Below are 13,916 nucleotides of genomic sequence, written 5' to 3' on the forward strand. Positions count from 1 at the left end.
TTTGAAAATTTATCTTTCTCATCAAACATGCCTACTTCAACTGATGAAAATGAAGTTGATGATGTATATGTCACACGACATGATCATGAAGAAGGGATATGGAAAAATAACTAAAAGACTTGCTTATAAGTTAGTTGTTTATATTGTTTTATATTGCTAAGAAAGAATGCATTAATGTTTTTATTATATATAAATTGTTTTTTAATATTTTTTCTTATATATAAAGATATGTCTTATTGAGTTTCATAGAGAAAGAGTAGACGTACTATACGAGTAAGGCTATGTTTGAGAGTTTGGTTTAGGAGGGGAGAGATTAAACCTTATTTTGAAGTTACTTAATTAGGATGGGAAGGGTTTGAGAGTTTGTCTAAACCCTCCAAAACCCTCTTAACGCTAGTTTTTTTAGTTTCTCTATTTCAAATGTTTTCTCTCTCCCACTCTCTCGTATCTTTCATAATTAAAATTCTAACTTTTTTATTTAAATTTTAGTTTTTTAAGTGAGAATATTTTTAAAAAATTTTAAAAAAATAAAAATAAAAATTTAAAAATAATTTAAAATTATTAATTTTTAAAGAAAGAAAAATATTTATTTTTTATTTTTTGAGGAAATAAAAAAATATAAATAAAAGATATAAAATACAATAATATTATTTATATAATTAAACTCTCATTATCTTCCTCTCTCAATATTAAACATCTAAGGAGTTTAACCTCCTTCTCTTTTCAAATCCTCCCCCTCCCTTCTCCTCCAAACTCCTAAACAAAACCTAAGAGATTTAACTCTTAGTTGTATGGTTGAGTAAAGGATCCTCATTGAGTTTAACAACTCAACCAGGAATCCTTTAGGACCAAATTGAACAAAGTTCAAGAGTTATGTTACACTTCTTGAACACAGCAAGGTTAGTATTATAACCAAGGATTGAGATACGGGATACGTGTGAAGGATCAAATCTGGCAAAGCATCATGGTATATAAATTTTTTATTCAAATATACTTTTTGTTTTATAATTTTTTGCTTTTAATAAAGTTCGCTCACTTCGTATTGTCAATTGTAGCTGACTAATAAAGTTTATAACACTATCTTAAAAGAAAGTGGCTATCCTTTGCGGGGGAATGTTGGAGGGCTTTTAAGACATACATGACTTCCAAGTATGTTTTTAGAAGCCATAAAGATATGTCTTCATGTAAAGATTATCAATTCATTGTTGAAGATACATGAGAGAAGTTTATGGAGTCCTAACTTGATCTAACTTTTTAGGTTAGTTGGAATTTTAATATTATTTAATTTATAGTTACTCCGCAATAAAGTCAAAATACTTATTTCACTTTATCAATCTACTTAAATGGAAGAAAAGAAAAAGGTAAAGACAATTCAAGCTAAAAATTGCTATCCCACAGATTGTCTCATAGGGACTATGAGTTACTTGAGAAGAGAATTCTTGAAGAGAAGGCCAAAACCTTCAAAGCCTCTTAATTTGATCATTTTGGTATTGTTTCTCTTCCATCACCACCTATAAATCACGATAAATTTGTGAGTATTTAATACTTTACTTGTTAACTGTTTATTAATTCACCTTTATTTGTGTGACATTACCACTTATGTTTCTAATTGTTTTTGTAGGATTCATTATTAGAGCAAAGTTTACAGGAAACTTTTACACTTGTTGGACATCAGGACATATTGTTTCTATTGCTGGATGGGATGTGGGCATTTGACAATACTTTGGGTCAACCACCACAAAAAAAAAAAAAAAGTTGTTCTTGAAGAGATCAGACAATAGCTGAGAGTTGGAATTAGCAAAAACTTACTTCATTGAGTCTCTCAAGGTAACAAAAATCCCCTAACTTTTGTTCCTGAAGCCTCTAGACTTGAAGAGTGTGTCAGCACCAAAGGTAGTTGTGCCCCAATGGATCTTAATAAGGACGATGCCGACGATCAATGTAAATTGTTTATGAAAGGTCCTTTGAGGCTAGTGGCACATGACATAGTGCACAACTTGGGTCCAACCATATACAATCAAATAATAGATAATGGTTTGCTAAAAGTAGTGATTAAATGAGGATGTTGATGCTCTTGTCCTTATGCCAATTGAAGAGGTCAAGACAGTGGTGAAAGCCCTTAATTATTTTATATTTTGTCCTAAACAACTTATTTAGTTTCCTACTTATAAGGTATACTTACTTTCATTTATTTCTTTATATCTCTATTATTTGAAATTTAATATCTAATGAATATACATCTAATTGTATAGGATATTTGTGAAATTGTAAAGGATAATAGTCCTAAAAATTTAAAAAGGCCAGCCCTGACGTCTTTGAACGCTTATGTGTAATGGCAATAGGAAAAGAACCTTTGTAGTTACAATATGAAGATAAAATAACTGGAAATGTATCTTCAACCCCATTATATTTGACACAAAAGGACCTTATAGAGGTTACGATGATTGAGATGATGCTTTGCATTTCAATTATTTAAGCATGGTTAATGTAAGTTCATTATTTTTTATTCATATAATTTTCAAATGTTATTTTGAATCACTAATACTTGATTTTATATGACCATTTTATAGTTATCTACATCAACATTATTGTTTTAAGGGTATAGATGCTTTGTATAGATTCCTTAACTCTCTTCAAATTCAAAGCTTAGGGAACAAAAGAGGTTGTGCGAAGGAACCAAAATTGCTACCTTGCATCATTCCATTATGGATAAGTAAAATTGCTAATTGTCCTTTTCATATAATTATTTCTACTTTTTCCAATGGCCATTTTGGTTTGTAGGAGAAATGCAATTGTTTATACTTTGTCCCAAATGTAACAATGTTGTCTTCGTCTACTCCTTATGGAATAAGTCAAGGAAAGAAATAAAAGTCATAATTGATGTGTAAGTAATTATGAAATACTTGTTATAAACTTTTTTAACATGTTACATATAGAGAAATGGTCACCTAATTCACTCTTTTATAGTAATTTGATCTTGAATAGATGTATGGAAGCATGTAATGTGTTTGAAGGTAAACATGTTTCTAAAAAAAAGTTTATATAGATTTGCCCACGTGTATGTTTAATTGTTCTTTTTAGTATAAATATTTACTATTTTTCTTTTAACTTTTGACTATTAGTTATTTTTCTCTCATATTAAATACTCTTTATTTTTCTTCTAGGCGCACAAACAAAAGGAAAGTTGAGAGCATGAATAATATGTGATGAGACATATGTTCACTGTCATCACAACTACCATTACATATTCTTAGATTTTGGTAAGTATGTATTTTTATAAACATATTTTACTTATATCTTTATAGTTCCTAATGTTTTTTTTTGTTATTTGAACTTGTAAATATTCAAAGATGGTGAGAATTGAAGATTAATAGCATTTCAAGGTGTTAAATCTCTTTTATCTTAGATATTAGTAATTCTTTAAAGCCTTTATAAATATTATAACTAATTTATTTTGTTATAATTATTTATTTGAATAAAAAAATTTGTTATAATTATAATGTGCATATTATAAAACTATATAGAAATATATCTATATTTAAAGTTTTAGAAAATAACATAAAATGAACATTTTTTTAAAATATATATAAATTCTACATCAATTGGGTACATAACCGATGTAAAAATTTTAGGATTTAAGAGTATTAGATACAAGATAATTAGTAAGGCATCAAATATATATAATTCTAAAATTTAAATAATTTAAATAATTCAAAACAATTTAAGAAACCAAAATTGCATAAACCAAACTATAGAAACCAATATGCAATTAAATTAAAAAACATATAAAATTTAATTTTAAGTTTGTTTTATTTAAATTTTAAAATTTAATCCAACATATCAAATTAAAAATATTATTTTAAATAAACTAAATTTTAATATTATTGTAATCTTATTTAGCTTCAATTAATTAATAAAATATAAATTTGACATCATATAAAAACGATGATATATTTTATTTTAAATATTTTATTTTTTATAATTTTATTCTCAAATTTAAAATTTATACTTTTTAATTTTTTTCATTTGATATAATAAAATATTCACCGTTATTTTACTTTTTAATCTATAACCCAAGTTTTATTTTACTTCCCAAATGTCAACAAAATGGGCATCAGTGACGAATTACACAACAGTCATTTACAACACTGATCAAAGCTTGATCCATCCACTTTCAATATACACCGCAAACGAGGTTATTTCCAGCTCCAACACTCTTAGTCAATAACCCTATCTTCTCAATCTTATTTCGAGACCAATAAATATCCACAAGAACCTGCAAACGGAAAATTCTCCCTGACAAAAAGGCTTTTACTTTTAGTTGGATCCTCCTCTGATCCAGCGACCAGATCCTGTTCTTCCCACATTAGAATAGTAATCACCCACATTTGCTACAAATAGTGGGTCCCTATCTTCTACTTTGCACTCTTTACTACCACTATCTGTCATATTATCTAGCTCTGTCTTCTCCAACTCTCTTGTCAAATCCTCCATTGTCTTTTTCAAACTAGCTTTGCTCATCTGACCTGCTTCCTCTGTAGAGAGACCAACCATTGTAATTTTCGGAAGGAAGGGACTTGGTTTTAAATCATCTTTATTTCCACCTCTTGATATGCCTATTTTTTCATGACACTGTTTTGGCCCTAGGGGATGAAACCAATCACCAAATGGTAGCCTTAGTTTGGGACTAGGTTGTTTGATTGCTTCGGTGTTATCATCCAAACTGTAATTAGAAGAAGAGTCTATGTATTCCGAATGTTTCCCATCATCTTCCACTTTAAGGTTATCGAGGCAGGTGCTTGACTCCGTAGCTTTCAGAAAAGAAGCTTCACTTCTGCAGAATAAGGAACACAATGTTACGAATAATTGTATTTCTATTAGACTATACACAACCATGATATGCAATTTTAAATGTGCAGCAATGAAATATTAAGCAATGGCAGTTGCTTGAGCTTTGTTTACATCATTTATACTAGCAAGGCAGCTCAAATGGTTCACCAAATTTAGATTGGAGTTATCACAAACAATGAGAATGTTAACTCTTGAAATTCTGAATGGTATTGTAAATTACATTATAATTTACATGTAAATATAGGAGTCTAATCCTTATTTTAAGATAATATCTTAGATTATATTCTAATAATTATAAAGATAATGACAATAACTAAATCCTAATAATTACAAGATATTCTCAACCCTTCCCCTCAATCGGGTGAACGGATATCTATCCTTTCCAGATTGCATGAAATATCTTAGGACAACTCAGTTGCCAATCCTTTAGAAAACAAATCTGCTAGTTTTCTTGAGAAGAAGACTGATTACAGGAATTGACCTCTTTCTTCCACAATTGCCTTGGACTAATGCACAATAAAGGTGCAGATGAATGTTGTAATGAAGACAACTGCTAGGGTTTTGGATGCTGCGATAAAGGCGGCTGGGGTTTGAACATTTAATGCGCAAAGAAACTGCATATGTATGTTGTAATGAAGACAGCTGCTAGGGTTTGAGCACTTATTGCACAATGAAGGTGCAGATGTATGCTATAATGAAGACAGCTGTTGGAGTTTGGGTGCTGCAATAAAGATGGCTAGGGTTTGATGTGTAGAAGTAGAGACCCCCTAACACCATCTTAAAATTCTGAATCGTACTATATATATATATATATATATATATAGGGAAAGAATTTTCTTACATCAGTATAAGTCTAAAAACTCTTACACCCAATCTGAGTCTTTCATCTAACTTAAATCTAACGGCAGTGAAGTAATAAATTATAACCCATTAAATTTAAGTTAAATAAAAGACAAATTGAATGTAAGAGTTTTTAAACTTACACCGGTGTAAAAAAATCCTGTCCCATATATATATAATCCTAACATTTAGATAAGATAATATCCAATATTATCTTCTAATAATCATAGAGATAATGATAAATAATTATAAAGATAATGACAACAACTAAATCCTAATAATTAAAAGATATTCTCAACCTTAACAAACTTAGAATTTGTGGGCAAGAGAATGGAGATGCTAGCTGATTAGAACACTGTCTAAACATGTGCAGTTGTGTCACCCCTATTCAGATATTTCAAGCACCAGCACTTCCTTAAGCTATGTTTGGACTGATGGAAAAGAATGGAATAACAGTATGACACTAGGTACACTGTTTGGATTGTTTATAATATCATAAACTTTAATAGAATATGATGGAAAGCATTCCATCCGAAACCTCTCTTCTTCCCCAAAATTGGGGGACATGAATGGAATCAAGTGATATATGTAGGACATAATTAAATAACACTATATATCAAACTTAGTAAAATGACACATTCAACAATGTCTCATAAAAAATGAATTTTATCAACTCAATCATTGTTCTTACAATATTATCATAAAGATTATGCACACAAATTTTTTCACAATTTAATGTTCATAGTATTGCATTATAGTAACTATTTACTTATTTTTTAAACAACATACATTAAAATATCAAACAGCTTTTGCATTGTAAGAAATTTTCTAGACTTGATCAAAAGTTATTAAATGTGGCAGTTTACTAAGTTTGAAACTTGATGTCATTTGATCCTATCACTTACACATATGGCCCATTCCATCATAAATAAACCATACATCAGAATGGCAATTTATCCATCTGTGGCCTTGAAAAGAAAAAGCCTGTAATCTTTCTTGTGATCCAAAGAACTTTTGTTCACGTTGATCTTGACAAAATGTTTGATTTTGATGAGCAAAGAACCTGAACTATGATTTCACTTTCCAATATAATATGGAATTTTACAATTAAACATCCTAGGAAATTGTCCCTTTTACCAGACAGAAGCTTCCAAACCTTTGTCTAGGACACTAATGGGTAAAAAAATACAATCACTTTCATTCACAAACACCCCAACACACTTCAGTAAGCAAACTGCAGTAAATTACAAGTGAATGATAAAGTGAATTCAAGCTTAAGTGCTTAATCCAAAGAAATAAGTTTAACAAAATCTGAATCAAATTACACATTTTCAAAGGCGCAATGATAAAGTGAATTCAAGTTGTTAAGAGTAGGAGAAAAACAGAGAAGCAAGTGCAAATACACGCCATAGCGGCCGCTATCGCGGCATAGCGGCACAGTCCTGCAATAGCGACCTTGTAGCGTCGCGGTTTAATGTCATGGCTGTCACACCGCAAATAGCGGCCAGAAATTGCGGTTGTAATGGCTGCTATACTGTCCTTGAAAATTCTGAATTTGCCCTCTGTTTTTTAATGTTGGGGGCTTTTAAGGGAGAGCAATCTTTGGGATTTCGCCCCCTATTTTCTGAATCTTCTCCCTCCCTCTCACAAACCCTAGCCCCTCAACTCACCTCTCATCACTCTCCTCAGCTCTCCTCTCATTTCTCCTTTCATTTCATCTATGTTTTCTCTGTTTCCACTGCTGGAGTGTGGCCTTCATCTCCGACGTGGCTTTTAACAAGAAAGGGACATTTTCTGATCATCTTCTTTCTGTCATTAATATTGCATATTTTTTAAGTTGGGTCTTAAATTTATATTTTTCAGCTTATATATGTGTCATGTGTGCAACTTAATTTATATGGGTATATTTATAATGCCTAAAATAGCGATCATCCTGCTATCCCGCTATAGCATTTTTAGAGTCGGACACTCCACGTCGTTATCTGAAATTAACTACTATGATACACGGGACAGACAACAGAGTAGTTATTAATATAATAATATATACACAGGTGGTCCTAAATCCTAATTTCCTGATTTAAAATTTATACAATGAGCCGTGAAGAAACTAAACTCTATGTACAGTGAACCAAGACACTATCCAATCCAAGTAATTAATCTACATTAGTATAACTATTTTTATTCTTGGGCAAAAAATGTCAACATTTTTATCTCAATGCATGATAAACTGGACTAGGAAACCACTGGACTAAGAACTGAACGAGTGAAAATGCCACTAGTTAAACATTTCAGTTTCAAAGGTTCAAACAACATAAAATGTACCTTCTCTCAAATGAGTCAACCATATATGGAAATTTTGGTTGTATGCCGGTTGCTTTCCGCAACCATCTATTACCCAGGAGTACTTTGTCAACAGTATAATGAAATTGGAGTTCTGCAGCTTTTGAAATAACACTTAGCGGTATACTAGGATGTCCCATTTCATCTAGCAAATCCTGAACCTGCAAGGAAAATCAACAATAAATAATACAATTTTCTACAAGAAACAGGAAGAGATATCAATGCCATGTATACCTTGAGTTAACCCCTTTTAACAAATACAATGAAATGAAACATACTACACAACATTTTGTTTTCAGGAACAAGTTATATGAGGTATCTCAGGCCACGCTTTTACCAAATATACAAACAAAGATCACATTGGGTGCCTTTCATATCACAAATCATTATCACGTATTGGAGATTCAAACAAATTCTAAATTAATCATAAAAGTTTCATATTGAAAACTGTATGCAACATAAGATTCTTTTGCATTACCACTGAAAAAATAAAACTTTCTTTATCAAGTACTTTATTAAACAATATTTTTTTTCATGAAATTAGTCATATTCATACCTCTGGAGGCTCCCCTAAACTATCTCCCATCTCCTCAATCACTTCTGCTGCCAAGTTGTCATCAACCACATCCCGCCGCCGCTGCATGTGTCGAGTTTGGATTAAAGTATGGAAATGTTGATCAACAGCTTCTTCGAGAATATTATCAAGCATGCTTTTATCAAAGAAGTAGGGAGTATACCTGAAGGAACAAAGAGTAATAAAGTAAGCATAACATATTCTGTTCCATGCTTATGTAGAAAACATATTTTGTTTTAAAGAGTTGGCTAATGTAACATAAGGGGGGGGGGGGGGGTTAAATAATCAAAAGTAAGCACAAAACCTAACACAAAAAACAGCATATCACAAATCAATATTTGTAGTACTACTAAGGATGAAAAACTGACCAAAAAATTCCAAAAGAAATTATATTAGACACTTAAATACCAGAAAAAAAAGTCATCCTGAACACAATGAATCTAGTATAAAGCAATCAATACTTACAGAATTCACAAAAAACATTAAACTAAAGGCCATACAATTGCAAAAGAAACAAGAGATATTCCTGCTGAATTACTACAAGGAAAATAGAGAGGTATTGATCCATTCCAAAATAATTTTCTAATTGATATTATATTTCAAATCAACAAAATATAAAAATGTTCCATGAAAATTACACTAATTCACATAAAACGAGAGATGAGGAACATTCACCATTTAATCCCATTTGTAGTGGCTATTGCAATATCTAAGTTCTGTGCACTAAACACAGGGACCCCATCAACCTTTTTTCTTACACCATGCTGTGATATTGTCTTCAGAAGCTTATTAGCTGCCTTGACCTGGTGAGGATGCATTTATTATAAATACAGATTAAAGTCAAACAAAACTAAAAGATGCAAAAATGAAAACAAATAATACCTGCTTTTCATTTGGAACAAACTGGAACAAGTGCGGTTTTTCCTGTATGGTGTGTAATGCACAATGTTATAAGTTAACATATTAAATTCCATAATAGGGGACATCTATCTGCATGAACTACGTCTAAAAAACCAAATCATTGTCAATGTATATAGAACCTTCAACACGCTTACTTAAATCAGTACAAATATATTTAAAATGACAATTGAAAATGGCAGTAGTACCTTGAAATGTTCATATGCTAGGTCAAGACGACAGGCACCCACCACGCCACTTGGAATATTCAGCTTTTTGACATACGAAACTAAGACCATTAAAAAGGTCAGTAATTGGTAAAGAAGAAATAATCATTGATTAGATATCAACATTATCCAAATGAATGATGATAATAGAATAAATTCATGGACAAGCAGGGAACAAACACATAATTTGGAATTTGGATAAAAGTACAAAGTGTGTAGACAGTGTTCAAGGGAATGTCTTAGTAAACGTCGAAATATGTAATGCACATTGCACAATCTTTCTGAGATTCTTGGGGCATGCGATCTTTGACATTAAGGAACAGTTTTTGAAGTTTTTAATAAAAGTTTGGTAAAATAAGGAAGATAATATTATGGCAGTACGCAGTATATGACCCTCTGATGCACATGGTTGAACCTGAATGCTCACTTCTCTGAAGGTGTCCCTTTGCTAGACTGCTAGTACACTTAAGGGAGATAGAGATTATTTTCTGGCTTTTATTTGGTGGGCAGAACATGGCAGCTGTAATTTAGTTGTCATTTTGGATATGCAGAGATTGGACAGCCTTGTTGCATTCTTGAGTTTTTCATTTTTCTAGCTTCTAGTTGTATCCATTTTTCTCAATTTTGGTGCATATCTTATTCTCTCCAACCTTTAGTAGTGGAATTTCCTTTTTCATTTAAAAATCTAATGATTGAGATCTTCCCCCCCCCCCCACACAAAAAAAAAAACAAGTCAGAAAAGTGTGATCACTAAGCAAAACAGTCATCTCACCAAAATCTTGTAGTTTAACAAATGAAGCTTAGCAAAAGTCCATTTCTCTACTTCTAAGTCTAAGAAATTTAGCCTCGATACAAGTTGAAGGATACAACAATATTTAGTTTAGATATCATGACAGCCACATATTTCCTCAAGTTTTAAAGAAAAACTATACATGAAATATGAATCAAAATAACCTTGAAGCATATGAAAAGACAATAATGGATTGTTAAACCCCAAACATGCATATGTATGGACTACAAAGGAGCAAAATATGCATAGAGCTAACCTGCATCTCCTAGATCAATAAAAAAGCGAAACACGGGGCCATTCCTCTCACTCTTGGTGATCGCGGAAAATATTTTTTTCAGCCACTCAGGTGTTCTGCAGATGACAGATAACAGGTCAAAATCTACATTTTCAGAATAACGAGAAGTGGTAACATCTTAATCTATAACTATAAGTGTTACAACTTCAATCAAGAATCTTTATCGTAGGTCGTAGTTCTAAATTCGTTTCAATGTTCCCAACTATAATCAGCAACACCCAAGTTCTTCAATCCCTAAGTAAGATGTCCCGTGTTTGGTACACGAAGTTGCATTTATTATACCAAATATGAGAATCCTAAAAACTCATGCTTTAGTAAGAGGCCATCACCGGATTCAAATTTTAAAAGTACAGAAAGAATCGTCTTTCTAACCTATGCAATAATTCTCATAACAATAACCTATATATAGTAACCTTTTATTTAATTTACAGATTTTAACGCAATTCAATAGGTTGATACTATTAATGTTTACAATTTTGAGTAAAAACTTACTTAGTTATTAGGTGCAATGTGGCACAGATTGACCTAATAACTAAGACATTAGGAACAATTGACGCCTACACGATGGAAAAAAATAATAATAATAATAGAAAAATATTTATTTTTGTGAGAAACCTTTTGGAGATGAAAGGAATGTCGAAGTGAGTGGAAACGGCCATGAGGCCGGTTCCGGAGAGGTCACACATGCTGAAGACCTGGCCCACGAAGGCGGGCCCACCACCCTTCCCATCGGAACTGAGACGCGCGACTCGAACCGATTTGGCGGCGGGGCGAGTCGACTCGGCGGCGGAGTCGAGGGTTAGCGGCGGCGCGAAGAAGAGAGGGAGAGAGATTGAAGAGCGTGGGTGTGGAAGTGTTGAAGGTGTAGGGTTGAAGAAAGAGGCGAAGTTGGAGGCGGTGGATTGAAGGAAGGCGGAGATGTGGTTGTTGCGGCGGCGGTGGGGTTCCGACGGCAGAGCCATGCAGTGGGCATCGACAACGCAGAGAGAGAAGAGAGTGTTCGGTTGCTACTCGCTGGCTGTTAATTCAATTCCAGAGAATAAATTGTTACCACAGCGTTTGGCGTGTGTTACTCTCAGCTTTGATGTCTATCTTCTTCCCCTTTGAAGATTTTGATAAAAGATTGTTTTTATTGAAATATGCATTTGATTTCTGCCGTCAATATTATTTATAAATAATTTTTTCTATTTAAAATTTTTTATTTCATTTTTATGTGAATATTTTCTTGCATTTTAATTTTTTCGTTTAATATTGTTAAAAAAAGTTGTCTGTTTATTAATTTAGTCGTGTAAGTAAGTAATCTTTTATTGATGTTAAAATAGTAAGAATAAAAACATAATATAGGACGGGACAAAAGCTAAACCCAAGTGTTCTAAATAGGGAATTGCTGAAAAATGGTTAAAATTTTAAAAATATTTTTTACTAAAATATAAATAAATACTCCTTTTGTAGTTTTTAACTCATTTTAAATTTTTTTATAAAATCTTATTACTTATTGATATGTTAATCAATATCTTAGTAATACTCTTTTAAAGATAAAAACAAATTAAATTTCATATATAAATTGTGAATATTAATTCTTAAACAAAAATATTTTTTAAAATTATTTTAAACAAAAGTGTGTTTAAGTATTAATCCTTTTTTATTATACTGAGTGATTTTCTTTATTTTAATAAAAAAATTAATCATTCTACAGTACGTACTTATTTTATAATATAAAATTCTACATTACATACTTATTTTACAATATAAAATTAATTTAAATTTTAAAATTTTCATATTTTATTTTAAAATTTAAATAATATAATATAAAATTATTATTAATTATTATATATTTTAATTTTCTAAAATTAATAAATTTATTAAATCTCAAAGTAATATATAATACATTTCTAATTATTTTTGAAAATATATATAATTTAATAATATGCTGGTTGTACGAAAAAATTATTCATTTGCAATAATTATTTAATATATAATTAAATGTATATTTTAATCAATAATTTATTTAAACTTTTGATTTTGAGTATGTATTTGAGCACTTATGTCGGAGAATGGGGTGCTTAATAAACTCAACTATCTCATTAACACGGTTATCATACTAATATACAACATTGCACTTTTTAACATTTTAATACATTTAATAAATTAAAAATATTAAATATTCTGTTATTAACTATATATATTTTATTATATTTAGTAGGATGGAATAAAGATAAAAATTTTTAAATTAAAATATTTATCATTTAAATATAAAAAAATAGTAAATAATTCAATGTTTAATATAGGAGAAGGCATATAATAATGAAAATAAGGGAATAACTTTTAAAAAAACTTTATTTTAAAAATTATCACTCAAATTTAATATAGAAATATGGATATAAGTTTCTTCGTTCAAATCTTCAAATAAAAGTTATGAGAACGAAATTCTCTATATCTACTGAATTTTTTAGTACATATAGATATTATTAAATTAAAAAAATTAATAAACAATTAAAATTTTATTTTATGACTATTTTTAAAATTTAAAAGCCATAACTTTAAAAAGAGTATATGTTTTACTATTAATAATATATATTTTATTACTTTTAATAGGAATAAATTAGAAAAGAAAATATTTAAAAAATAAAATGAAAAAATTATAATTAAAAAATAAAAGTTTAATACATGAGAAAGAGAAAAATAACAAATTTTAAAGATGTTCTTTATTTTAAAAAATAAAAAATAGTATCATTTATGATCATCCTTAAAAGCACTTGTCTCATTCAAATCTTATGAATGGAAAATCGAAAAACCTCATACCCCACTAATAAAGCTGGTCAAGCCATGCCGTACACTAGTTTTGAACAGATTACCTCGTAAAAAAATACATAAGATATAGACTAAAAATAATATATAATTAGATATTTTAATTTTATTTAGGTTAAATCAATAATTAGTCCTTTAAATCTAAAGGACTAATAATATCTTAATTTAACCTTTTATTTTAAACATAACGTCTATGGTTTAAGTGTAATTGTTTCAAATCCAACTAATTATATTCTAATACCCAGTTAAAATTATTTTTTTTTTGTGTAAATGAATTGGCTTTTAACACAAACG

At 30.2% G+C, this 13,916-nt stretch overlaps 1 protein-coding gene across 1 annotated transcript; it reads right to left on the reverse strand.

The window, feature by feature from the left end:
- Window positions 1-4,057: 4,057 nt before the first annotated feature.
- Window positions 4,058-11,961, reverse strand: LOC113867280. Its single transcript, XM_027502487.1, has 8 exons — window positions 11,430-11,961; window positions 10,776-10,870; window positions 9,712-9,791; window positions 9,488-9,529; window positions 9,281-9,408; window positions 8,588-8,768; window positions 8,014-8,192; window positions 4,058-4,834 (listed from the first exon to the last, which is right to left on the reverse strand). Exons 1-8 carry the CDS (start codon window positions 11,774-11,776, stop codon window positions 4,318-4,320), a joined length of 1,569 nt encoding a protein of 522 aa, XP_027358288.1. The 5' UTR covers window positions 11,777-11,961; the 3' UTR covers window positions 4,058-4,317.
- Window positions 11,962-13,916: the final 1,955 nt, after the last annotated feature.

Source organism: Abrus precatorius, unplaced genomic scaffold (assembly GCF_003935025.1).
Source record: "Abrus precatorius isolate BTA unplaced genomic scaffold, Abrus_2018 Scaffold5, whole genome shotgun sequence".
Taxonomy (NCBI): domain Eukaryota; kingdom Viridiplantae; phylum Streptophyta; class Magnoliopsida; order Fabales; family Fabaceae; genus Abrus; species Abrus precatorius.

Excerpts from the sequence above, each read along its gene's own strand:
- LOC113867280 (XM_027502487.1), bottom strand. The coding sequence starts at position 11,776 with ATGGCTCTGCCGTCGGAACCCCACCGCCGCCGCAACAACCACATCTCC. Across the intron at positions 9,409-9,487 it reads TTGTTCCAAATGAAAAGCAG|GTCAAGGCAGCTAATAAGCT; the intron begins GTATTATTTGTT and ends CATCCTCACCAG. Across the intron at positions 8,769-9,280 it reads ACTACAAATGGGATTAAATG|GTATACTCCCTACTTCTTTG; the intron begins GTGAATGTTCCT and ends TTGTTCCTTCAG.